This window comes from Neofelis nebulosa, chromosome 15 (assembly GCF_028018385.1).
Source record: "Neofelis nebulosa isolate mNeoNeb1 chromosome 15, mNeoNeb1.pri, whole genome shotgun sequence".
Lineage (NCBI taxonomy): Eukaryota > Metazoa > Chordata > Mammalia > Carnivora > Felidae > Neofelis > Neofelis nebulosa.
In genome coordinates, this window is record NC_080796.1 from 27,604,917 (window position 1) to 27,632,648 (window position 27,732).

A 27,732-nucleotide genomic window follows, 5' to 3' on the forward strand; every position below is an offset into this window, starting at 1 on the left:
GTTGATTTTTCTGATTAAAATAACATGAGTTATAAATAATGTATAAATAACTCATGTTATTTTAATAAGTTGAAAGTGAATATTTCCCATCATTTTACTTCCCTGAAAAAATCTGTTAGAATTTTTATTGGTCTTTGAGATTTTTTTCAATGAATATGTAAGCATACATAGATTTTTTAAAAAATTATAAAAGCAATATTTGTTTGAAAATTCCAGTAAGGTAGATTGGTAACTAGTAATTGTTTTAATAGGTCTTTTTCTGGACCTCTTGTATAATACCATAGTTATTTATTACATGTAGAATTTTCTTGCATAAGATAGTGTTCTGTATATATATAAGTTCTTTTTATACTTCATATGTTATGGATGTTTTTTTCATATCAGCATATGTAAGTTTATTTCATCCTTTTTTTTTTTTTTTAATCTTTTTTCAACGTTTTTTATTTATTTTTGGGACAGAGAGAGACAGAGCATGAACGGGGGAGGGTCAGAGAGAGAGGGAGACACAGAATCGGAAACAGGCTCCAGGCTCCGAGCCATCGGCCCAGAGCCCGACGCGGGGCTCGAACTCACGGACCGCGAGATCGTGACCTGGCTGAAGTCGGACGCTTAACCGACTGCGCCACCCAGGCGCCCCTATTTCATCCTTTTTAACTACATATAATTCTTTTATGTGACTGTATTATAATTGATTTAGTCTCCTGTTGGCAGACATATAGAGTGTATTTATTTTTTGTCATTATAAAAGATACAGTGATAAACATTCTTGTACCTCCATCTTTGTGCACTTACTAGTTTTTCTGTAGGAGCCACTATGGTTTTAGGTCTATCTGGGTCTGTTTTAAGGTGTCAGTCTCTTAAAATCATCATACACATGTAAATTTGAACACAATATGTGATTAATTTGGTAATCCCCTAAAAATTAAGGCATTATATTATGGGATATTCAGTAGTCACATTAATACATTAAGTAACTATGCATATTCACTGCGAAAGTTGAGCAGGAAGTAAATTGAAATCAGGATATTTTTTTTTTTTTTAATTTTTTTTTTTTTTTTTTTTTTTTTCCAACGTTTTTTATTTATTTTTGGGACAGAGAGAGACAGAGCATGAACGGGGGAGGGGCAGAGAGAGAGGGAGACACAGAATCGGAAACAGGCTCCAGGCTCCGAGCCATCAGCCCAGAGCCCGACGCGGGGCTCGAACTCACGGACCGTGAGATCGTGACCTGGCCGAAGTCGGACGCTTAACCGACTGCGCCACCCAGGCGCCCCTGAAATCAGGATATTGAAAAACAAAACCTTTAACTAAAGTTCAAGAAACTTGCCCTTTCCCTGCCAATGTAAGTAATTTAAGATTTGTTCCCATCTAGAACTTCCTTTCGTTTCTCCATACTGAAAGGTCTATAAAGTTAGGTTCGTATCTCTCATTTGTCATTATTTGCCCAGTGCCTGGGCCATAGAATGTGCTTTGTAACAGTTAGACAAATTACTATAATGGCTATCCACAGACTACTCTGTTGATTTTTTCAGATGAACCCATTTCATCAGTCAAAAATTCATGTTTAGTTCAAACAGATAAGAAAATAGAAGTCAAAGCTTGTGTCTCCAGTCCCCCTAGAAATTCACTGTCTACTGCTGCTATCAAGGAGACTGCCTGGGATTGTCTTCCTAAAAACCCTAAAGAGCCAGAAAAGAAGATTTGCAAAAAGCCTAATCTGGTGGTAAAGCCTTTACAGCTGGTGAGTAGGTGTAAAGACTTTGTACACTGGAGATCAGCATTATGGAAAGTAACTAAATGAATATTTCTTTTTTTAATGTTTTATTTATTTTTGAGAAAGAGAGAAAGTGGGGGAGGGGCAGAAAGAGAGGACCGAGGATCTGAAGTGGGCTCTGTGCTGACAGCAAAGAGCCTAATGTGGGGCTTGAACTCACTAACCATGAGATCATGACCTGAGCTGAAGTTAGACACTTAAGTGACTGAGCCACACAGGCACCCCTAAATGAGTATTTCCTTACATCAAAATTCTATTCAGGAAAATCTTGTTTCTAGATGCATGATTTTTTAGAAGAGAGCAGAGTTTTGGTCTGAAATCACCTTATACAGCATTTATTCTTGTTTTCAATCTTTTGTATAACTAACTTTCAACTCTCATTTTAAAGTTTTCAGATGGGTTTGAAGATTTGCCAGTTTTCTCAGGATGATAAAGCCAATGGTCTGTCCATGTTTTTGAAAATGTGGGCTGGAAAACCCTTAAGGGCTTCAGACGGAAGATTTTGAGGAGCTTTGTTTTAGCTATATGTCTCAATAATTGCTGCAAATTGCCCCTGCTCATGTACTCAATTATAGGGTGTATTTATTTTTTCTTTTTCATTACGTTTCCACACACAATTTTCCTTTTTTGTGTTCTCATCTTGTTATTTATTTTGCTGTTATTAAGGAATTAATTGCTTACACTTCTTTTCTTCTATCGTCTGTAACTGGCTTCTTTCATGGAAGGAAAACATTTTGTTTCAAGAGACTGCTACATATTTTCTAGAGGGTGAGAGAAAAGTCTAAAGGAAAATAATAGATTTTAGAATGAAAATGTTTGAGAAACCCTATTTAAAACAATTTTGCGGGGGGGGAATGCAAGCTGGTGCAGCCACCTTGGAAAGCAGTATGAAGGGTCCTCAAAAAACTAAAAATAGAACTACCCTATGACCCAGCAATTGCCCTACTAGGTATTTATCCAAGGGATACAGATATGCTGTTTCGAAGGGACACATGCACCCCAATGTTTACAGCAGCACTATCAACAATAGCCAAAGCATGGAAAGAGCCCAAGTGTCCATCGATGGATGAGTGGATAAAGAAGACATGGCGTATATATATACATATACAATGGAGTATTACTCGGCAATCAAAAACAATGAGATCTTGCCATTTGCAACTACGTGGATGGAACTGGAGGATGTTATGCCAAGTGAAATTAGAGAAAGACAAAAATCTTATGACTTCACTCATATGAGGACTTTAAGAGACAAAACAGATGAACGTAAGGGAAGGGAAACAATATAAAAACAGGGAGGGGGACGAAACAGAAGAGACTCATAAATATGGAGAACAAACTGAGGGTTATGTGAGGGGTTGTGGGAGGGGGGGATGGACTAATTGGTAAGGAGCACTAAGGAATCTACTCCTGAAATCATTGTTGCACTATATGCTAACTAATTTGGATGTAAATTTTAAAAAATAAAATTAAAAAATATAAAAATAATTTTTTTTTAAGTTTTTGAGAGAAAGTGCAGGTGAGCATGTGAATGGGGGAGGATCAGAGAGAGCAGGGGAGGGAGAATCCCAAGCAGCTTCCACGCTCAGGTCTGAGCCCAATGTGGGCCTCCATCCCACAGCTGTGAGATCATGACCTGAGCCGAAATGAAGACTTGGACACTCAACCTCCTGAGCCACCCAGGTGCCCTGAGAAACTTGTTGACTGGAAGATTAGTGTGAAATTTATTCTTTAAAGTTACCTTTGTTGGTAGGGTTGGGTAGGAAGACTGTCTTCGTTTAGCCTGATTATTTAAAGTACCATATTTTCAAATTTTTTTTTTTTTTTTTTTTTACATTTTTTAAAAATTTATTTTGGGACAGAGAGAGACAGAGCATGAACGGGGGAGGGTCAGAGAGAGAGGGAGACACAGAATCGGAAACAGGCTCCAAGCTCCGAGCCATCAGCCCAGAGCCTGACGCGGGGCTCGAACTCACGGACCGCGAGATCGTGACCTGGCTGAAGTCGGACGCTTAACCGACTGCGCCACCCAGGCGCCCCAATATTTTCAATTTTGAATGGGGCAGTTGTATAACATACTTTTGACTCTTGATTTCATAAGGCAGTTTTCATATATTAATGTAGGTAAGGATCACCTAGGGAATTTTTTTTAATTTAATTTTTTAAATTTACATCCAAGTTAGCATATAGTGCAACAGTGATTTCAGGGGTAGATTCTTTAATGCCCCTTACCCATTTTGCCCATCCCCTCTCCCATAATCCCTCCAGTAACCCTCTGTTCTCTTTATTTAAGAGTCTCTTATGTTTTGTCTACTCCATGTTTTTATATTATTTTTGCTTCCCTTCCCTTGTGTTCATCTGTTCTGTGTCTTAAAGTCCTCCTATGAGTAAAGTCATATGGTATTTGTCTTTCTCTGACTAATTTTACTTAGCATAATAACCTCTAGTTCCATCCACATATTGTAAATGGCAAGATTTAATTCTTTTTGGTTGCCGAGTAGTACTCCGTGTGTGTGTGTGTGTGTGTGTGTGTGTGTGTGTGTGTGTGTGTGTGTTTGTGTTTGTATACCACATCTTCTTTATCCATTCATTCATCGGTGGACATTTGGGCTCTTTCCACACTTTGGCTATTGTTGATAGTGCTGCTACAAACATTGGGGTGCATGTGTCCCTTTGAAACAGCATATCTGTATCCCTTGGATAAATACCTAGTAGGGCAATTGCTGGGTTATAGGATAGTTCTAGTTTTAATTTTTTGAAGAACCTCCATACTGTTTTCCAGAATGGCTGCACCAGTTTGTATTCGCACCAGCAGTGCAGAAGAGATCCTTTCTCCACATCCTCTCCAACATCTGTTGTTGCCTGAGTTGTTAATGTTAGCCATTCTGACTGGTGTGAGGTCTCATTGTGGTTTTGATTTGTATTTCCCTTATGATGAGTGATGTGGAGCATTTTTTCATGTGTCAGTTGGCCATCTGGATGTCTTCTTTGGGGAAGTGTCTATTCATGTCTCTGCCCATTTCTTCACTTGATTATTTGTTTTCTTGGGTGTTGAGTTTGATAAGTTCTTTATAGATTTTGGATACTAACCCTTTATCTGATGTGTTGTTTGCAAGTATCTTCTCCCGTTCTGTAGGTTGCCTTTTAGTTTTGCTGATTGTTTCCTTCGCTGTGCAGAAGCTTTTTATTTTGATGAGGTCCCAGTAGTTCATTTTTGCTTTTGTTTCCCTTGCCTCTGGAGACGTGTTGAGTAAGAAGTTGCTGTGGCCAAGATCAAAGAGGTTTTTGCCTGCTTTCTCCTCAAGGATTTTGATGGCTTCCTGTCTTACATTTTGGTCTTTCATCCATTTTGAGTTTATTTTCGTGCATGGTGTAAGAAAGTTGTCCAGGTTCATTCTTCTGCATATCGCTGTCCAGTTTTCCCAGCACCACTTGCTGAAGAGACTGTCTTTATTCCATTGGATATTCTTTCTCCTTTGTCAAGGATTAGTTGGCCATATGTTTGTGGATCCATTTCTGGGTTCCCTGTTCTGTTCTAATGATCTGAGTGTCTGTTTTTGTGCCAATACCATACTGTTTTGATGATAAGGAATTTTGTTTTTTTAAGTTTCGAGATAGCACTAGCTGGGGAGAGGGACAGAGGGAGAGAGAGAGAAATCTCAGGCAGGCTCCACGCTCAACATGAGACTCAATGTCATGAACCATGAGATATGACCTGGGCCGAAATCTGGGGTCAGACACTCAACTGACTGAGCCACCCAGTACCCTCTAGGGAATTTAAAAAAAAAAAAAATTTTTTTTTTAACGTTTATTTTTGAGACAGAGAGAGACAGAGCATGAACGGGGGAGGGTCAGAGAGAGGGAGACATAGAATCTGAAACAGGCTCCAGGCTCTGAGCTGTCAGCACAGAGCCCGACGCGGGGCTCGAACTCACGGACCACGAGATCATGACCTGAGCCGAAGTCGGCCACTTAACCGACTGAGCCACCCAGGCGCCCCTCTAGGGAATTTTTTTAATACATAATTATGGGTCCCACTTCTAGGTATTCTGAATTAGTAAGTCTGGAATAAGCCTAAGAAGCTTTGTTTTTATAATTTTCCAGGTGATTCTGATAAAGATGACTCATGAAATATACTTAGGGAAATGTCATCATAGAGTTTGAAATTTCACCCAAAGATTTCTTTTATTTCTTTTTTTAACTTGTAGCAAGTGGAAGTTAACAAGTCACAGCTCAGCCTGGCAATTGCAAACCATGATATCCCACCAGATGCTGTACGGGACAAGAAATTATGCAGACTGCCACCATTAGATACCAGTACCCTTGTGGGGGTCTTTGTGGAGTATATCATCTCTCCTAGTCAATTCTACATCCGAATCTATAGCAGGGATTCATCAGAGTTACTTGAAGACATGATGATTGAAATGCGGTAGGAGTCTGTTGTTTTCAATGTATTTTTCATGTTATCTCATTCTAAATCAGTGCTTGTCAGCATTTTGGTTTTAGAGCTTTTAGCAGTTAAGGACTTGAGAGCTTTTGTTTACTGATATTTATCTTAGAAATTAAAACGGCAGCATGTAAAAAAATTTTGTTTAAAAAACCAGTAAGTCCATTTGTGTGGATATAAATGACATATTTCTATGAACAGTGACTACTTTCTGGAAATTAGAATAGTGACATTATTTTACATTTTTGCTGATCTCTTTTTTTTGTAAATTTTTTTTTTCAACGTTTTTTATTTATTTTTGGGACAGAGAGAGACAGAGCATGAACGGGGGAGGGGCAGAGAGAGAGGGAGACCCAGAATCGGAAGCAGGCTCCAGGCTCCGAGCCATCAGCCCAGAGCCTGACGCGGGGCTCGAACTCACGGATCGCGAGATCGTGACCTGGCTGAAGCCGGACGCTTAACCGACTGCGCCACCCAGGCGCCCCACATTTTTGCTGATCTCTTTATTATCTGTCTTAATAGGGGAAAGTTTGATTTTAATGTCTGCTTTCATCTTTAATGTCTTGAGCTTCGTTGTTTTGATTGTAGTGTATGAAAACATCTGGTCACACAGATACATAGTTGTGAAGAGGAGTATTTTCTTTCTTTTGCCGAAAAAACCTATTTTTTATTTTAGAGAGCATGTGAGTGGGGGTGAAGGGCAGAGGGGGAGAGAGAGAATCTTGAGCAGGCTCCATGCTCAGCATGGAGCCTGATGTGGGATTTAATCCCACAACCCTGGGATCATGACCCGAGCCAAAATGAAAAGTTGGATGCTCAACCGACTGAGCCACCCAGGCACCCCTCTTTTCAAATTTTTATTTTAATTTTAGTTAGTTAAACATACAGTGTAATATTGGTTTCAGGAGTAGAATTCACTGATTCATCACTTACGTACAACATCCAGTGCTCATCACAAGTGCCCTCCTTAATACCCATCCCCCATCTAGCCCATCCCCCACCCATTTCCCTCCATTAACCCTCAGTTTGTTCTCTGTATTGAAGAGTCTTGTGGTTTCTGTTTTTCTCCCTTCCCATGTGATCATCTGTTTCTTAAATTCCATATATGAGTGAAATCATATGGTGTTTGTCTTTCTGTGACTGTCTTATTTTGTTTAGTGTAATACATGTTTGCTCCACCCACATTATTGAAAATGGCAAGATTTCATTCTTTTTGATGGATGAACGATATTCCATTGCATATATATATTCTATGCATATATATACCACATCTTCTTTATCCACTCATCAGTCAGTGGACATTTGGGCTCTCTCCATAGTTTGGCTATTGTTAATAATGCTGCTATAAACGTCAGAGTGCATATACTTCCTTGAATCTGTATTTTTGTATCCTTTGGGTAAATACCTAGTAGTGCAAGTTCTGGATCATAAGGTAGTTCTATTTTTAACTTTCTGAGGAACCTCCATACTGTTTTCCAAAGTGGCTGCACCAGTTTGCATTCCCACCTACACTGCAAGACAGTTCCCCTTTGTCCTCATGGGAAAAGGAGTTATTTTAGTAGCCTTTTCAGAAATTTGTGAATAATCTTTGATATTTAAGGAAATTTGTGAACATTCCAAAATTTGACAAGTGGTAGTTTCTTAAAGATTGGTTGCAATGTGGAATTTGAACTTTTCATACGCTGCTGTTAAAATTCATTGGTCTTCCTTTGTACTTTGAACAGATTCAGGTTTGGTTATGCTATTTCAGGTTCCAGTGCAAAATTAAAATGCAAGTCTCCAAGTTGTAAAATCATTAAGTATTTCAAGACAGCAATAGCAGAACATTAAAGCAAGCATAAGGCACTCAGTGTAACCAGCCCTGAAAGCATCTTTTACCTTCATGTATAATTTCAAAACATCATGCATTGGAAAATACTGGTTCACTGAGTTATGTAGGTCTTCCAAATGTTGACACATTTCATCACATAGTATAAAAAATCACATTCTTTAATATCACCACTGATCTCAAAGTATTACGTATTAGGAAGCTGTCAAACTCGTAGTGGATGCAACATTTCCAGAATCTAAATTTTCACTCGGAAGTCTTGAATTTTAACATTGATGACAAATACTGTCAGTGTTTTTCTTGATATGATGGGCTCACTTCATTTTTGAGAAAATGTGCATCAGATACTCAAGTCTGAATAAACATAGTTTGATAGTAGTCATTTCAAGCAAAAATGATGTTCCATGAAAAAAATGTCTAGTTCCTCTTCCAAGTAAAAATGTTCCACAAAAACAGCTAGTTCAGTTCTCAGACGCATAATTGCTTTTCTTAAGACAACTTGAGAAGTGTTTTATGTGTCTATTACTTCCTTTTTTGTCACATAGAATATTGAAAAGATGGTCACTCAGTGGTTGAGATTTAATATACTTAATTTTTATTGGTTTATGAAGGACATTCTTACGTGACATTGGCCTCTTTTTTTTCTTCTTCTTTGTCTTTTATTTAATGTGAGTGCATGGCGGTGACAAGTGACTGCTAGTAAAGTTTGGTGACACTGCCTTGATTTGGCTAAGGCACCTTGCTTTTACACCTTCATTACAAATGTTAATGCAGTGAAAAGGGCAAATAACTATTTTCATAGTAACACTAAAATATTAAATTAGTCTTGACCTTATGGACTTGTTAAAAGGGCATCACAGTCCTGGGGGTTTGTGAACTGCACTTGGAGAACGACTACTCTAGTTAATCTCTTTTATCTGCCGAAATATCATGTCCTTTCTTAGTAAAACACCCTGTAAAATGTGTACATTTGCAGTCACTTTATATTTATTCATGAACAACAGTGTCTGATTTTTACATTGATGTCGTATATAAGAATAATGTATTTATTTATCCAAGAGCATTCCATCTTTTAATCTAATTTTACTGCATTATAAACTCCTCTCACCCAAGAACACCTGGTATAATGTAAGTCACATAATAAACACTTAGTAAAAATATTATATATTCCATTCCAGTATGCCTGTAAGATTTAGTACATGTTTTAAAGCACACGTACTGGCTCTATGGCCTTGAAGTTACTTTTAACTCTGGGCCTAGTCTCCATATCTCCAAAGTAGGGATAGTACTCATACCTGCCTCACAGAGTTGGGAAGATTCAAGCACTTAGAATGGAGTCTAGCTCACCTGTTGGCTGCTATTGTTACTAATACCACATCTGCTGTGTGCTTGGGAGTTGGGCATGAGCAGTATGAGGAGAAGACAGACATAGTCTTTGCCTTTGTGAACACCACGATTATCTGGGGATACAGAGAGCGGATAAGTGGGGTACTGCATGAGGCAGTAATTCTGCCTGTTGAAGGTGGAAAAAAGCTTCACAAAAGGAGATATTTGAGCTAGGCTTAAAAAACAAGTAAGAATTTGCCAGTCAAAAAGGTGTGAGTGGGTATGTGTGGATCCAATCGCTGGCACCAAGGCCACTGTTGACAACAGAGTAGCGTGGTGTTCTGGGAGCAAGAAATAGGGAAGTGAAGCACCGCTGCATGAGGTTGGGTGACAGTGACTGAATGTGAAACTGGAATACTGGGAAAGAGCTGGAGTATGAACACCATGGGCGGAATTCTGACTTATTCTGTAGACAGTGTGGAGCCTCGGAAGGTTTAAGAAGGTAGGGGCATCAACAGGTTTGTATTTTAGCAAGATAACTCTCGTTGCAGTGTGGAAGATGGGGTGAGTGAACAGGAGAGCATCCATTAGTATGCTAGTCTTGGTAAGAGAGTGAGAGTTGAAAGAAATTGGAAAAAATTTGGGGAAGTAGTTGTCAGGTCTTGGTGACAAGAATGGGGTTGAGAAGGATGAGGGAGAAAAGGAGAATATGAAACCTGTGTTGACTTTAGAGATTGAGTAGGTTTTAGCCAGGGCTAGAAGTTTATACCTGGTGCGTCTAAGGTGACCATGGAGTAGTGAATTGACAATGTTGAGTGGACAGTAATAGTTAGGATTAGGTTTAGCCACTGTTACAGAGACATAACTTAGCCTAAGACATAGTAGCTTAAAAAAGATAAAAATTTATTTCTTCTTCCCATAGTAGTCCATATGTAAGCAGTAAAGGTGGATAAGGTAGCTGCCTGGTGTTAGGGACACAAGTGTTTTCTGTCTTGCTGTCCCAGACAGTGTGTTGCCCCATCTACATGGTCCAGCATGTAGCTCGCCATCACATCCATGAGATCCTCATTTCAGCCAGTGGGAAGGAGAATGAGAAGAAGCTGGGTGGTTGGAGATGTGCCCTTTTCTTTGAAAGACATGAGCTAGAATTTCTATAGTTTTACTTTTCTTAATTGTGGTAAAGTACACATAAAATTTACCATCCTAATCATGCACACTTTTTCTTACATCTCATTGCTCAGGACTTAGTATTCACATCTAGATGCTAAGGAGTCTGGGAAGTCTGAATGGCTATATACTCAGTTAAAATTTGGGATTCTATTAGGAGAATGAAAATTGGGGAACAACTAGCATCTTCTCTGTATAGCTGGAAATAAAGTTTTAAAGTTCTGAAGTGATTCAGAGTTTAAAGATCAAGATGGAGAATCATCGTTTATTTGTAGTGGTATAAAGATATGAAAATGGATGAGATGGTGTACAGAAAGAATAGTAATAGTTAATGGGTACTTAACTGTATTTGGACTCTGTGCTTAGCATTCATCTATTTTTGCTAAGGTTTTATTGTCCTCTCCATGCTCAGCAAGTAAACTGAAGCACAGAAAGATAAAGTCACACAGCTAGTAAATGATGGAGTCACGATTTGAGCTCATGTGACTGGGTTCAAAGCCTGAGCTCTTATTATTTTATACTTCCTAAATGTAAGATCCCAGAGAACCTGAACTTTAAAGGCAATTAGAGAGCCAATATAAGAATAATTATTGACAGAGAAGAAGTAGGAGAAAATAGTGTCTTGGAAACTAAGTAGGATAGAGTTTGAAAGAGGATAGGATCAGGGTCATGCTGCAGAGAAAGAAGTATATCGAAAGCTGGCGAGACAGGCTATTGGATTTGGGAATTAAGGGGCCTTTGGTGTCTTTAAAATGTCTATTTTAGGAAGTGCTGAGGAATAAAGTTGGATTGCATTTTGTTCAGAGAATATGAGATAAAATGAGTGTATAACTTTCCATGTGAAGAAGTTTATTGATGAAGAGAAGGGATTTGGAAAAGAAAGAGGAAAATAAAATTAGTTGGTATTAATAAGCATTAACCAATCAGAAAAAGGAGGATTTTTTTTCCTTGCTTTTTGCCAAGACTTTCTTGGTCTTGATGCATCAAATGATATTTTCTCCCTCTTTGAAATTCCCTGTTTTATGGAATTCTACAGGCGCTGCTATTCCAGTCAGCTGGTTTCTGATCGATATGCCATGCCGGAGTATTTTATCCAGCCGGGACATCTCTGTTGTGTCAGGATTTCTGAGGATAAGTGGTGGTATCGGGTCATTATCCATCAAGTCCTCGGGAAACAGGAAGTTGAAGTATTCTACCCAGACTTTGGAAATATTGGAACTGTTCAGAAGTCCTCCCTGAGGTTTCTCAAGTGAGTTAACAAATCTGGTTAAATTATTACTAAGTTTTGAATCATAATGCTCCTAATGCTAAAGCTGCATGGGGTTAAGATTGCTCTTTTCTCTTGCCTTCCTTTCTTCCATCCCTCTTTTTTTTTTTTTTTTTTTTTTTTTTTTTTAGTGCAAATGAACTTGGCATATGGTCCCTTAGTTTCACGTTGGGATTATAATCTCTTAGGTCTTCTTTCACATGACTGAATCTGAATGGACCATGAGACTCTAAAAAACAATCTCTTATTAAGAAAATGATTCTTGGGGTGATGCTAAGAATTGCATTTATATAGCATGAAGGTTGGTCTGTTCCTACCTATATTTTAATTGCATGGGTTTCAAGGACTATGATGTTTAAAATTTTTATTACTTAGAATGCTTTAAAGTGTAAGGCATTAATTTAAAGATGCATGAGTAAAATAGTCTGAAGTGCTGTAAACAGCTAAAATCAAGAGTGGATTAGAGATTCCATAAAATGCAGTTTTAAAACATGATGGAATATTGGGGTTTGTGATCATCTCTTGCAGGTGCTGCTACACAAAGCTCCCGGCTCAGGCCATTCCTTGTTCCTTGGCTTGGGTGAGACCAGTACAGGTATGCTTGTTCCCATTTAATCAGCAAACATTTGGTGCTGAGAACAATCTGAGGATCTCAGGATACAAAAACAAAACCTGGAATGGGCCCTAAAAGAAATTGTTGTGGATAGTCTGAAAGATGGACATGGAGCCAGAAGTCAGTCCTGTGCTGTGTCACATTCGCTGTACGGATATTTAATAGTGTGTGCCAGGGTTGCCTGGGTGGCTCAGTCGGTTAAGTGTCCACCTTCAGCTTAGGTCATGATCTAGCAGTTTGTGAGTTTGAGCCTCACGTTGGGCTCAGCTCGGATCCTGGAGCCTGCTTCAGATTCTGTCTCCTCCTCTGTCTGCCCCTCCCATGCTCATGCTCTGTCTTTGTCTCTCGATAATAAATAAACGTTAAAAAAAAAAAAAAAAAAAACATGTGCCAGATGTGCAAAGAGAGGACTGTGCTTACATCTCTGTTGAGGCTGGTCAGGGATGACCCTGTGGTAGAGTGGAACTTTGAAGGAAGAGTAGGACTATAACTGGACACAAAAGGAAGAACATTCCAGACAAAGTGAAAAGTAACATAAAACATCTCGAATTTGAGAAATGTTAAGTGGCTCTGCCTCTGTGGCAGCACGTGAGCTGGAGTTGATGGACGGCAAGCTATGCCAGAGAAATAGGGCCCTGTGGTGGGGATCCGTATCCATGTTCAGGAGTCTACACGTTGTCCTGTAGATGTGGGGGAGCAACTGAAGGGCGTACCTCAGGAACTGCCGTACTCAGTTATGTGGGGTTTTTTTTGAAGAATTCTCTAGTAATGTAGTTGCGCGAGATGAGTGGGATGAAGCAGGAGGCGTCTTCATCCACAGAGATACATTTGTTTATGTAATTAAGATTATCGTGCACCTGACTTTGTGTTTTTCCCTCAGAACTCTTAAATATATGTGGCATACACACTTATTACACCACATTTGTTTACCTTATCATTTGCTTCCATGTACATGCATTATTCCTTAAATTTTTTTTTTTTATCTGGAAAGCGCAGTAAAAGGAAAGAAAAAGAAGAAAACATGACCTGTTATTCTACCATTCAGACACATTCAGTTTAGAAATTTGATGTGTGTTCCTTTCAATTTAGTTTATTGGACATTGGGGGGTCAGGGTTTTTGTAGGGTTTCCAGGGTTACATAAAATAGTAATCATATTCTTCACTCAGCATTATTATAGCATTAATTTATGTGTTGCCATAGTTCTCAATTTTCATAGATTCACAGTAATCTCTTAGGTAAGTGTGTATCATAGGTTAACTATCCCTTTATTGTTAGACATTCAATCTGTTTTGATGTTATTGTGAATAATGTATGCAGTTATGACTTTTGTGCCAGTTAGTATTCAGGATTGTTTTCTAGGGTGCATGTTAGCCTTGACCAGGCTTCTCTTTACTACTACCATCAGGAAACTCAGGGCTAAATTTGTGACCCACTTGTAGGTAGTGGTCATTATTCTCATATTATTCAGATGGCTTCCATTTTTGTTTCTCTTTTTGTTTTCTTACTTCCTTCTTGAAATTCTTCTGACCTTAGGGCTTTTGCCGATTCTGATCATTGGAATAGCTTGTTCAAAGAACTCTCATGGGTGGTTCCTTTTTGTCATTCAGATTTAAGCTCAGATGTTATTTCCCCAAGAAGGACTTCCTTGACCATGGTGCCAATTGAAAGTACACATTTCCACTTCGTTCATTGTCACTTTATCTTTATAATACTGTCGGGTATGATCTTAATTATTTGTTCACATACACAGGGTAAGCTCCTGAGATGAGGGGCATTGTCTCTTTACCACTGTACCTCTGATGCTTAGATGAATGGTTGTTTTATGGTAGGTGCTTAATAAATGTTTATAACTAAGTGAATGACTCTCACTGTATTTCTGCATCTTTTTCCTGGTTTCAAAAATAGTAAATGCATTTGGTAATGGCAGAGTAGCAATAGAGTAGCATGGTGGGATGACTATTCCCATAGACAAAATCCAAAGCAGGCAGAGAAGCAGAAATCTATCCTTGGAGGTCAAGCTGCAGTAGGTAAGATCAGGAAATTTTCAGCTTCTATCCTGGGGTCACTCCCCAGTCCATAGCCTTGCTGGCTTGAAGAGTTAGAAGACATCATTTGGGACTGGCTGAAGCTGAGAGTTAAGGGAGAAATGCTTGAAGGGAGGGAGCCACAGAATGTGTGTTCCAAAATCAGTGCATGCAATCTGCCCAAATCCTTAGTTGATTACTAAACTCTGCTGGTGCTAGGAGAACCTAGTGGCCCGGGTGAAAAATCACTGGCTTACCTATTCTTTCTTTTTCTCACCCTGCATGCATCATTTGGAAGTTTTTAAATAATTCCATTAAGTAACACACTATATTATTTTAGGGATCCCTCTAGGACATAAACACATCTGTATGTAAAGATGCAAGAACATTAGAACACTTTCTTCTTTAACCTCCTCTGCTGATCTGTTTTTGTTGTATAATTATTGTTATTGTTTTTAACCCCTCAACAAATTGACCACATAAAATAATGTGCATTTAGATTTAGTCATGTATTTCTCAGTTTCTTGGCTCTTTGTTCTCACCACTCAAACCCTACGGGAACATTTTGCTTGTATTTAAACTGTATCCTTTAAGATTTCATTTTGTGAGGGTTGGCTGATGGCAAACTTAGTTATGTTTACCTGGAAACATAACTTTGCACTTAATTTTGGAAGATACATTCACTAGGTGTAGAATTTTAGGTTGGCAGGTAATACATTTAGTGAATTGAAGATCTCATCACAGTGGCTTCTGGTCTCCCTTACCTTATTGGAGAGGTCAGTAGTCGGTCTGATGGATGTTCCTTTGAAGGCAGTGTCCTTTTTGTCTGTAGCTCTTTGTAACATTTCCTGTTGGTTGCTTGTAGCTTCAGTGTTAGTATCTTTATGTGTGAATTTATTCTTATTTATCCTACTTTGTGGTTCATTGAATTCCATTTTATCCGTGCTTTGTTACTTTTTATTAAATCTGGCAAATTCCCAGCCATTATCTCTTCAGTTATTTATTGTCTTTCCCATTATTCATATTTATATTCCATCTGTCTCTGTTTTTACGTCTGTTTTTCCAGGACCACAATTGAACGTATGTTAAACTTTCTCAATTTATCTTCTGTATTTTTTTTTTTTTTTTTTTTTTTATTTATTTTTGGGACAGAGAGAGACAGAGCATGAACGGGGGAGGGGCAGAGAGAGAGGGAGACACAGAATTGGAAACAGGCTCCAGGCTCCAAGCCATCAGCCCAGAGCCTGACGCGGGGCTCGAACTCACGGACCGCGAGATCTTGACCTGGCTGAAGTCGGACGCTTAACCGACTGCGCCACCCAGGCGCCCCTATCTTCTGTATTTTTTAACCTCTCTTCTGTATTTTACATATTTCTGTCTTTCCATGTTGCATTCTGGGTATTTTTTTCCCAAATTATCTTCCACTTTACTGATTTACTCTTTAATTCTGCCAAATCTGCTACTGAATCAACCTATTGGGTTTTAAGTTTTGGTTATTGTGTTGTTACTTTCTAAAAGTTCTCTGTGACCTGTAATTTTGCTAGATAAATTTTTATAGATTGCTGATACTTGTAAAAGCTTTCAAATCTTTTTTGTTTTTGCTTGAAGTGTAGTAAGTCTGGTTGTTGTTAATTGTCTGGGAAATCAAATATCTAAAGTTTTTGAAGGTTTATGTTGTTCCTCCTTGTTCTTACTTGTGATTTGTTGTTTCTTTGTGTGCCTTTTATCTTTGCCTGCATACTTTTCATTGTCTTTGAAAAAATTATTTGTAAGAATGTTTGAATAATACGGGCTGAGACTGCCTACCTCTAGAGAGATCTGCATTGTTCCTACCAGGTGCCTAGGAATACTACCAGTCTGGAATCACCTTAATTTAGATGAACAACTTGAGGATTTGTGTACTGTCCAGGTGATGTGAAAATTGAACTGCAAATCCATGTGAAGGCTAGTTTATTTCTTTTCCTTTTTAAGGTAAAATAGTTCCCACTTTCCCTTTAATTTTGTCCTGATAATAATGTTACTCTTGATAGTTCTTGGATACTTTTGGACATATTTTAAAAATACTTTAGAAATTTCAGTTGTTTCTGTGGGAGAGTTAGTCCAGTAATTTAACCATTTCTGAAAACGGAAGTTTTTCACCACATAAATGATAAAAGATTTTCTACAGTCACATTTTTCATAATTTTTCCTTTTTTTCTTACTTTTCTCATTCCCAATCGTAATTATCCTGAAGTGTGTTATTCTAGTACTGTTACGGTTTTGTTTTTCGACGAAAATCCCTAGTTCATTAGGAATTTATTTTTTGTATATGGTTACTATAATTCATGTTTGAATTTATCATCTAAATCTCATGTCTTGATTCTATTTCAGGAACACTGGACGTCCAGAGCTATTTTGCAGTTCCAGAAGTTGTGTGGTTTGAAGCCATTAGTGGGGGTAGTGGATGAATATGTAGATGGAATCCTTAACATTTTTCTCTGTGATACATCCTCAAATGAAGACATCTACTTCCATCATGTCTTGAGAACAGAGGGCCATGCTATTGTATGCCGAGAAAATGTCCCTTCTAAGGTGGATCAGTCGGGATGTATTGTGTAATAGATTTTATTTAATCTCAGCCCTTGAAGGTGTAAGAGAATTTAATGCAGGAGGTTATTTGATACACTCTTTAATCTTGGAGACATTTGTAAGATTCCTGCCCTCTTAATGCAGAGCCCTGTCTTAATTTTTCAAATAACCACAAAAAATACATTTGGCTTATTGTTCTTTAGAATGTGAGTGCTTGTATTTTAAATAATTGATTTGAGGATTCGATCTTACCTCAGACTATTTTCTTTTTTTTTTAATTAAAAAAAAAATTTTTTTTTTTTTAACATTTATTTATTTTTGAGACAGAGAGAGACAGAGCATGAGCAGGGGAGGGTCAGAGAGAGAGGGAGACACAGAATCCGAAACAGGCTCCAGGCTCTGAGCTGTCAGCCCAGAGCCCGATGCGGGGCTTGAACTCACGGACCGCGAGATCATGACCTGAGCCGAAGTCGGACACCCAACCGACTGAGCCACCCAGGCACCCCACCTCAGACTATTTTCTTGGAGGTCATCTTAGAGAAGACAGCACTCTCTTATTTTGCAAATATTGATAGTGATGTCTGTATCACTGTTAATATTGATGTTAATTTTTGTGACTAGGAAAAATTGTGACTATGGAAAATTTTTTAACTGTTAAGTTTTTGAAGATAGTACATTTCCACAACACTTGAAAATTATGAAGTGCTAACTGTTTGATTGTTTTCTCTAATTAACCTCTTCCTTCTTTTTTTAATCCTAGGGTTTCAGAGAACTCAACCCTTTAGCTTTATATACTAAGTCTGGTGCAGGACCAGAGGACGTGGTCCTGACAGAACTGGGTTATCCTTCCCAGCAACGCTATTTTAACGAAGACCGAGAGATAAGTCCACAATCAAAGGAGAGTGAGTTATATACCCTGGTAAGAGTTTTTTTGCAAATATTATTATAATTGTTTTTATTATTATTAACATTTAATGAGTACCTGCTATATGCCAGCCCCTATAAAAAGCACTTTTCAGCATAACGTATTATTTAATTCTTATAAAATCCCTGTGATAAAGTTACCATAATTGTTCTTATTTTAAAATTTATTTTTGGGGACGCCTCGGTGGCTCAGTCGGTTAAGCATCCGACTTCGGCTCAGGTCATATTCTTGAGGTTTGTGGGTTCCAGCCCTATGTTGGGCTCCGTGCTGACATCTCAGAGCCTGGAGCCTACTTTAGATTCTGTGTCTCATTATCTCTCTGTCCCTCTCCCACTTGCGCTCTGTCTGTCTCAAAAATAAAATAATAAAAATAAAATTTATTTTTTTAATATTTATTTATTTGGAGGGTGGGCAGAGAGAGAGGGAGAGAGAGAATCCCGAGCAGGCTTCACGACACGGGGCTCAATCTCACAACCGTGAGATCACAACCGTCCGAAATCAAGAGTCGGACACTTAACTGACTGAGTCACCCAGGCGCCCAATCCTTATTTTATAGATGAGGATCTGAGGCTTTCCAAACCTAGCAAAGTTTGGAAACTTTATGCAATGATCTTAACAGTACCTTGTCTCTCATTATTTGGTTTGAACCTTTGCTTCAGGAACGCCTGGGTGGTTCAGTTGGTTGAACGTCTCTTGATTTGAGTGACTCTTGATTTCACCTCAGGTCATGATCTCCTGGTTCGTGAGTTCGAGCCCAGTGTTGGGCTCTGTGCTGATGGTGTAGAGTCTGCTTGGGATTCTCTTTCTCTCTCCTTCTCATTCTTCTCCTCCCCTGCTCTTTCTTTCTCTCTCTCTCTCTTTCTCTGTCTCCTCTTTCCTTCTCTCTCCCTCCCTCCCTCCCTCTCTCTCTCACTCTCTCAAAATAAATAAATACACTTAAAACCCAGAAGTCTTTGCTTCAGTCATGCTTTCTTCTGTATTATTTCTTGCATATGCTAAATCCCATGGCTGCCTTGGTGCATTTGTGAGTTTATCTATACTCATCCAAATGCTGTTCTTCCTTCTGCGCACTTCAGACTCTTCATACTTTATTTCTTTCTCTGTAAACCTTGGTGACTCCTACCCACAATAATAACAATATTAGTATCATTACTACTACTATTGTAATTATGTATTATTCCAGCCAACAAATTAAATAAATTTAAAAAAAATTAGCAACAGCAACCTTTATTGAACTTGTACTACATGGGAGAGGCTGTTTGAAGCACTCACATGTACTGCTTAAGTTAGTCTTCACGATCACTTTTACCAGCTTGGTATTTTAGTATCTCTGTTTTAGATATAAGTAAAGTGAAGCACATAGTAAGAACTTAAATGATTTTTGAACAAATCAGTATGTCCTCTGAGTCTTCTATTCCTCATGACAACAACAAGTATTGGGCTGCGAATACAGGGTGTGTTCAATTTGAGAGCCAAACATGTTTTGAGCACAGCAAGCCTTTTTACTCTCTTTGAAGAAATTAAGAAAAGTGTCTTTTGCTTAAATAGGATTTATATATTTGACTTGTAAAATCAAATTGTGGATATGATCTTAATATTTTTAGTAGACATTTACAAAGTATTTGATAAAAAGGGAAGGCCAGTTTGACCACTGGGAGATTAACCTGTTCTGGAAAATATGTATGAATGTTTATTGCTGCATGTTTGAAACAGTAAAAGAGTTTTAGATTTCTAGTTTATGTTAAAATTTTAGGCTTGTTTGGCCCATAACACTTTCTGAAGCCTGAATTTTCTTAATATTTATTACTTGATTAGAACAATTATATTTCCTGATTCTTAAATAGTGGCTTGAATACAACCTTTATAATTTTAGAATATCCTGTCATTATTGTATTGATCATAGTTCAGTCCCGAAAATGAAATAAGGCCATCTTTTCTGCAAAAGAGATAAGACTTAAAATTCTCGTATCCCACCCCCGCCTATATTTTAACATTTTAAGACCCTCCCCCACCCCCGAAACCCAGCCCCTGGCCCACCCGCCATATACCTGGTTCCTTATAATTCCTACTCTTCTTTTAAGCATCCTGACAGTTTGTGTTACCTCTTTCATTGCATCTTCTCAGGCATCTTCCTCCCCAGCAATATTTTGGTCATATCTCTGTGATGGTTCTACACTGAAGGTTGTATGTTGACTATCTGATTGTGTGTCTTCCTGCTATATTTTGAGTTCCTTAAGAGCTGGGACATGCTGCACTCATCTCTGTATCCACAGAGCTACCTTGTGTACATTTCATAATGTGTGCTCAACAAATGCTTGTTGGCTTGGACAGTTTAGCAGGATAGGAAGATACAGGGTCATGGATAAAGTTGGAAAATAATGTAGCATTTGTGTGACCCATAGTGAAAAATTCCTCCTAGAATGTATGGGCATACAGATTTTAGAAACAGCATTAGTGTAGAAAATAATTTCTTTAAAATAATTTTTTTTACCATTTATTTTTGAGAGACAGCATGAGTGGGGGATGGGCATAGTGGGGAGGGGCTGAGAGGGGCACAGAATTCGACGCAGGCTCCAGGCTCTGAGCTGTCAACACAGAGCCTGACATGGGGCTTGAACCCACAAACCATGAGATCATGAGCTGAGCTGAAGTCGGACGCTTAACTGACTGAGCCACCCAGGTGCCTCTGTAGAAAATAATTTCTAAAATAATTATTTTAGAAAATAATTCCTTCTTTCATATTTACAAGCAGGATATTAATGATGAAAAGGCTTTCAGTCACCTTAAATCTGAGTTAAAGGAGCCATTAAAGGATTCTGAATTCAGTTCTTTGAAAACCCAAGATAAGAGCTGTGGAGAAGATCCCAAGTGGTCCTTCCCGGAGCTGAAGGATCTGAAGGAAGAAAATGAGGTAGGAGAAGGAAGGAGTTTTTTGAAAATGTGATTAATATAATTAATTCACAAGTGAAGGGGATTGGAATAAAATAGCTCTTTACATTCTGCTTTCAGTGCCATCAGAGCACCTTTCACAGATGAATTATGTTTTCTCTACAACTGTCACCAACACCAAAGTTGAAGCAACATAGTCTTGATCACAAAAAAGGAAAGGCATTATCTGGCTTTGAAGTATTAGTTTCTATCTTGTTGCTTCGGATGGTCTTCAAGAATTGTGTAGTGATTAGAAACTAGTATTGACAAACAATATTGGGAAAACCCAAGAGGAAAAGTGTTGACAGCATTATTGGAGGATGTATTGTATTTTGATTTTCCTATGTTTTAAAATGTTTATTTTCAGAGGCAGAGAGAGAGAGAGAACGTGTGTACTAGAGAGAGTGAAGGAGAGGCAGAGAGAAAGGGGGTGAGAGAACCCCAAGCAGGTTCCATGCTGTCAGCACAGACCCTGATGCAGGTCCAATCCCACAAATCATGAGATCATGACCTTATTTGAAATCAAGGGTTGGATGCTCAACCAATTGAGACACCCAGGCACCCCTTATTTTTATTTTAATCAAATGTTTATGTACACCTACCTTAGAGTGACCTATAATCCCTTCCTCTACATTTTGTATTTCACAGAGCAACCATTTCATCTCTTTTAGCTGCTGCTTTTGGAATTTACTTCTATGTCTTTCATTAAATAACATGCTTATGTTGTTATTTACTGAATTTTCTGTGTTATGTCCCTCTATGAATGATGAGGGTTTACTTCTCTTTAATCCCTTCACCTCACCACACACACACACACACACACACACATATCCTTTCTGCCCCCTCCCCCTCCATCTTACTAATGTTGTTAAACTTTTTTTTTTTTAATGTTTATTTATTTTTGAGAGAGAGAGTGTGAGTGGGGGAGGAACAGAGAGAGAGAGAGAGGGAGACACAGAATCCGAAGCAGGCTCCAGGCTCTGAGCTGTCAGCACAGAGCCTGTCGTGGGGCCAGGCTCGAACTCACGAACCGCGAGATCATGACCTGAGCTGAAGTCGGACACTTAACGACTGAGCCACCCAGGCGCCCCTTACTAATCTTGTTATATACCACGCTTTCCATTAGATCAATATTTACATTATTATGACTGTGAATGCTATTGACAGTCAAGTAGTATGCTGTAGCAACTTTTCCTTTCCAGAATGACTTTTTATTTTCTCTAGTGTTAGGATTTCTTTCTTTTTAAATCAACGTAGAGTAAAATTGACTTTCTTCTGGTGTATTGTCCTATAAACTTTAATATAGGTATCATTTTGTGTAACTGTCATTATAATCAGGATACAAGATGGTTCAATCACCGGACAAACCTCCCTGGTGCTATCCCTTTATAATCAGTCTTCCCACATCCTCACCTCTTAGCAACCGTTGATTTGTTTTCCGTCACTATGTGAGTTTTCCATTTCTAAGGTGTCATGTAAGTGGAATCATAGACTATGTAACTTTTTGAGACTGGTGTCTTCAGTTTAGCATGGTACCTTTGGGATTTATCCAAATTGTTACATATATCAATAGTTTGTTCCTTTTGATGGATGAGTAGTAGTTTATTGAATGGATATACCATAATTTGTGTATCCTCACTCATTGAAAAATATTTGGGTTGTTTCAGTTTTGAGTAATTATGAATAGAGCCTCTATAAATATTTGCGTACAGATTTCTTTATAAACGTAATCAGGAGTAATATAAGTGTATGCCAAACTGTTCTTATCTGGAGAGCACTAGATATTATTAATAATTTTTATTTTTAGCTATTCAAATATGTAGTAGCATCACAGTGTGAATTTGCATTTCCCTAATGACTTGTTGAACATCCTTCCATGTGCTTACTTGCCATCTATAATACATAGTTCTTGGTGAAATGTCCAAGTGTTTTGCCCATTTTTTGGTTGGGTCATTTTTTTTCTTTAAATATTCTGAATACAAGTGTTTTGTCAGATACGTGATTTTCAAATATATTCTACTTGTAGCATATCATATATTGTCTTAATAGTGTCTTTTATATGGCAGAAGTTTTTAATTTTGAGAAATTCCAGTTTATCAGTATTTTTCTTCTATGTACAGTGTTTTCTGTATCAAGACATCTTGAGATAATTTTAGTGTAAGGTATGAGTATTGGGTCAATATTAATTTTGTTATGTATGGATGTCCAGTTGTTTTAGTATCATTTGAAAAGACAGTGCTTTCTCCATTGATGAATAGCCTTTGTAGACTTGGCAAAAATCAGTTGTCTACATTTGTGTGTCTATTTCTGGACTCTGTGTTCTGCTCCATTGATCTACCTGTCTCTTCAATAATACCACACACTGTCTTGATTACTGTAGCTTTATAATACCTCTTAAAGTCAGGTAGTAGGATTCCTCCTCCTTTATTCTTTTTCAAACTTGTTTTTATTTATTTATTATTTATTATTTTTATTTTTTTAATGTTTGTTTATTTTAGAGAGAGACAGATAGCAGGCAGGGGAGGGGCAGAGAGAGAGGGAGACACCGAATCTGAAGCAGCATCCAGGCTCTGAGCTGTCAGCACAGAGCCTGAAAGGGGCTCGAACCCACAAACCATGAGATCGTGACCTGAGCTGAAGTCGGCCACTTAACCGACTGAGCCACCCAGGTGTCCCTCAAACTTGTTTTTAATATTCACCTTCCTTTTACTTTTCATGTAAATTTTAGAATCAGTTTACATCTGAGATTTTGATTGGAATTACGTTAGATCTATAGATAAGTTTAAGGAGAATTAACATCTTTAATCTGTGAACACAACATATTTCTCTCTGTAGGTTTTCTTTTATACCTTTGTCAGGGTGTTACAATTTCAGTATACAAGACATGTTTTATTAGCTTTATACCTAAATATTTCACTTGTTTTGGGAGCAATTGTGATACCTTTTTGTTTCCATATTTTCATTGCTAATAAATACAAGTTGAGTTTTGTATTTTGACCTTAATCCTATGAATTAGCTAAACTAGGAGGTGCTTTATGGATTTCCTTTGAGATTTTCTACAAAGATGATAATGTCTGAATTAGGACAATTTTATTTCTTCTTTTCCAATCTGTATGTCTTTATCTTTCTTCCTGTCTTATTAATAATTATACTGGCTAGTATTTTGAATATGATGTTGAACAAGAGTTGTGGGAGAGGACATCTTGTTGTCCTGCTGAATGGTTTTATCATGAATACATGGGTGTGAATTTTGTTAAATGGTTTTTCTGTACGTATTGATGTGATCATGTTGTTTTCTCCTTTTGATCAAATATTGCAGAAGACTGGAATTCTTGGGATAAATCCGACTTGATCATGGTGTATTATTCTATTTATATTGCTTGATTCCATTTGCTAATATTTAGTGTTTTATGTCTGTTTTCATGAAAGATACTGGTCTGTAGTTTTCTTGTACAGTCTGCCTGGTTTTTTTTTTTCTTATGTTTTTTTCAACATATGAAGTTTATTGTCAAATTGGTTTCCATATAACACCCAGTGCTCATCCCAAAAGGTGCCCTCCTCAATACCCATCACCCACCCTCCCCTCCCTTTGCCTGGTTTTAGTACCTGAGTACTGCTGGCTTCATAAAATAGATTTGGAAGTGTTCTTTTTCTTTTCTATTTTCTGGAAAAGATTATATAAAATTAGTTTTATTTCTTTTTTATTTTTAATTGACATTTTGTGGTAACTGAAGATTCTCGTGCAATTATAAGAAATAATACAGAGAGATCTTCTGTAATCTTTGCCCATTTTCTCCAATGGTCACATTTTAAAAAATTGTAGTAAGTATTGCAACTGGGATATCGACATTGATAAAATCTGCCTATCTTATTCAAATTTCTCCAGTTTTAATTGTGTGTGTGTGTGTGTGTGTGTGTGTGTGTATAGTTTTATATAGTGTTAGTACATGTGTGGGTTCGTGTATCCAGCAGCACAGTCAAGATACTGAGCACTTCCGGGGGCACCTGGGTGGCTCAGTCAGTTAGCGTGACTTCAGCTCAGGTCATGATCTCATAGTCTGTGATTTCGAGCCCTGCTTCGGGCTCTGTGCTGACAGCTTGGAGCCTGGAGCCTGTTTCGGATTCTGTGTCTCCCTCTCTCTTTGCTCCTCCCCTGCTCATGCTCTGTCTCTCTGTGTCTCAAAGATAAATAAAAACATTAAAAAAATTTTTTTTTCTAAAGATACTGAACACTTCCATCCTCATGAGGATTGTATTGTCCTGTTACAACCACACTCATCCTCTCTCCATAATCCCTAACCCCTGGCAACCACTAACCATTTCTACCTTTTAAAAATTTTTTTGTCATTTTAAAAATGCTGTATAAATGAAATCATATAGTTGGCATTTTTTGCTCAGTATAACTTATCTGAGTTGTTGCACAAATTGTTCTTTTCCTTTTTTTGCTGAGTAGCGTTCCATGTACATGTACATGTCACGGTGTTTCACCATTAGCCCTTTGAAGAATATTGGGGATGTTTGGAGGTTTAGCTATTGGAAAGCTGTGATGAACATTTGTATACAGGTTGTTGGGTGAACATAAGTCCTCTGGAATAAATATTCAGGAGCGAAATTGCTAGGTTGTGAGGTAATTACATGTTTGGTTTGATAAGAAACAGCCATCCTGTTCTCCAGAGAGGCTGTACTACTTTACATTACCTCCAGCCAAGTATTGAGTAATCCAGTTTCTCTACATCCTTGTTGGCATTTGGTGTTGTCACTATTTTTTAGCCCTTTTGTTAGGTATACGGTACTTTTATTGGTATTTCCCTAATGGCATATTTGGCCTCTGTGTATCATCCTTGGTGAAATGTCTTTTTCCCATTTTCTAATTGTTTTTTTTTTTTTTTTGATGTTTTTACTCTTGAATTATGAGAGTTCTTTATATTCTGGATCCCACTCCTTTATTAGATATTTGGTTTGCTAATATTTTCTCCCAGTTTGTATCCTTTGTCCTCTTTACATGGGCTTTTGCAGAGAAAACATTTTTTAATTTTGATGTAGTCTATTTTAACACATTTTCTTTTTTTAATTTTCATTTTTTAAGTTTTTAATTTTAATTCTAATATAGTTGATAATAAAGTGTTATATTAGTTTCAAGTGTACAATATAGTGATTCAAAGTTCTATACATACTCTGGGCCCATCATGGTAGGTGTACATTTTAATCCCTACCACCCACTTCCCCTCTGGTAACCATCAGTTTGTTCTCTGTAGTTAAAAGTCTGTTTCTTGGTTTGTCTTTCTCTCTCCTTTTTTATTTTTTCCTTTGCTCATTTGTTTTGTTTCTTAAATTCCACACATGAGTGACATCATATGGTATTTGTCTTTCTCTGACTGGCTTATTTTGCTTACATTATACTGTCTAGCTCCATCCATGTGGTTGTAAATGGCAAGATATCATTCTTTTTTATGGCTGAATAATATTGTTTATATATGTATATATATATATATATATGTATATGTATACACACATATATATAACAGACACCACTCTTTACACACCATACACACACACCACCTCTTTATCCATTCATTTATTGATACACACTTGGGCTGCTTCCATAATTTGGCTCTTATAATTAATGCTGCAATAAATATACAGGTGCATGTATCCCTTTGAATGAGTGTTTTTGGGTAAATACCCAGTAGTGCAATTACTGGATCATAGGGTAGTTCCATTTTTAACTTTTGAGGAACCTACATACCGTATTCCAGAGTGGCTGTACCAGTTTGCATTCCTACTTACAGTGCACAAAGATTCTCCTTTTTCCATATACTCTCCAACACTTGTTTTTTGTGTTTTTGATTTTAGTCATTCTGACAGGTGTGAGGTGATAGCTCATTGTGGTTTTGATTTGCATTTCTCTGATGATGAATAATGTTGAGCATCTTTTCATGTGTCTGTTGGCCATCTCTATGTCATCTTTGGAGAAATGTCTGTTCATGTCTTTTAGCCATTTTTAAATTGGATTATTTTTGGGGTGTTGAGTTGTATAAGTTCTTTGTATATTTTGGATGCTAACCCTTCATCAGAGATGTCATTTGCAGATATCTTCTCCCGTTCAGTAGGTGATCTCTTAGTTTTGTTGATTGTTTCCTTTGCTGTGTAGGAGCTTTTTATTTCACTATAGTCCTAATAGTTTATTTTTGCTTCTGTTTACTTTGTCTTAGGAGACAATATCTAGAAAAAATTTGTTATGTCCACTGTCAGAGAAATTGCTGTCTGTGCTCTATTCTAGAATTTTTATAGTTTCAGGTCTCACATTTAGGTCTTTAATCCATTTTGAATTTATCTTTGTGTTGGGCATAGGCCAGTGCTTTAGTTTCATTCTTTTGCATGTAGCTGTCCAGTTTTTCCAATACCATTTGTTGAAGAGACTTTTTCCCCATTGCATATTCTTTCCTCCTTTGTTGAAGATTAATTGGCCATATAAATAGGTAGGTTTATTTCTGGGCTTCCTGTTCTATTCCATTGCTTTATATGCCTATTTTTGTGCCAGTACCATACTGTTTAGATTACCATAGCTTTGTAGTATGACTTGGAATTAGATTGTGATTTTTCCATCTTTATTTTTCTTTATCAGATTTTTTTTCAATGTTTATTTTTGAGAGAGAGAAAGAGAGAGAAAGGGAGGGAGGGAGGGAGAGGGGCAGAGAGGGAGACAGAATCAAAAGCAGGCTCCAGGCTCTGAACTGTCAGCCCAGAGCCGGTCATGCGGCTTGAACTCATGAACTGTGAGATGGTGACCTGAGCCAAAGTCAGACATGCAGTTGACTGAACCATCAGATTTTCTTTTGATGGATTGTGATTTTGATGTGAAGACTG

The 27,732-nt window shown here is 37.8% G+C and overlaps 1 protein-coding gene across 3 annotated transcripts in view; it reads left to right on the top strand.

Moving 5' to 3' along the window:
* Positions 1 to 27,732, top strand: part of TDRD5 (tudor domain containing 5) — a 104,233-nt gene that overhangs the window by 59,069 nt on the left and 17,432 nt on the right. For 2 of the 3 annotated variants that reach the window (XM_058702368.1, XM_058702369.1), the window contains 7 exons: positions 1,533 to 1,741; positions 5,980 to 6,200; positions 11,576 to 11,788; positions 12,335 to 12,401; positions 16,815 to 17,015; positions 17,773 to 17,931; positions 20,687 to 20,848. In XM_058702368.1, the coding sequence (XP_058558351.1) occupies positions 1,533 to 1,741; positions 5,980 to 6,200; positions 11,576 to 11,788; positions 12,335 to 12,401; positions 16,815 to 17,015; positions 17,773 to 17,931; positions 20,687 to 20,848 (1,232 nt within the window). The remainder of the gene's footprint in view (positions 1 to 1,532; positions 1,742 to 5,979; positions 6,201 to 11,575; positions 11,789 to 12,334; positions 12,402 to 16,814; positions 17,016 to 17,772; positions 17,932 to 20,686; positions 20,849 to 27,732) is intronic. The other variant, XM_058702371.1, reaches the window with a different exon arrangement.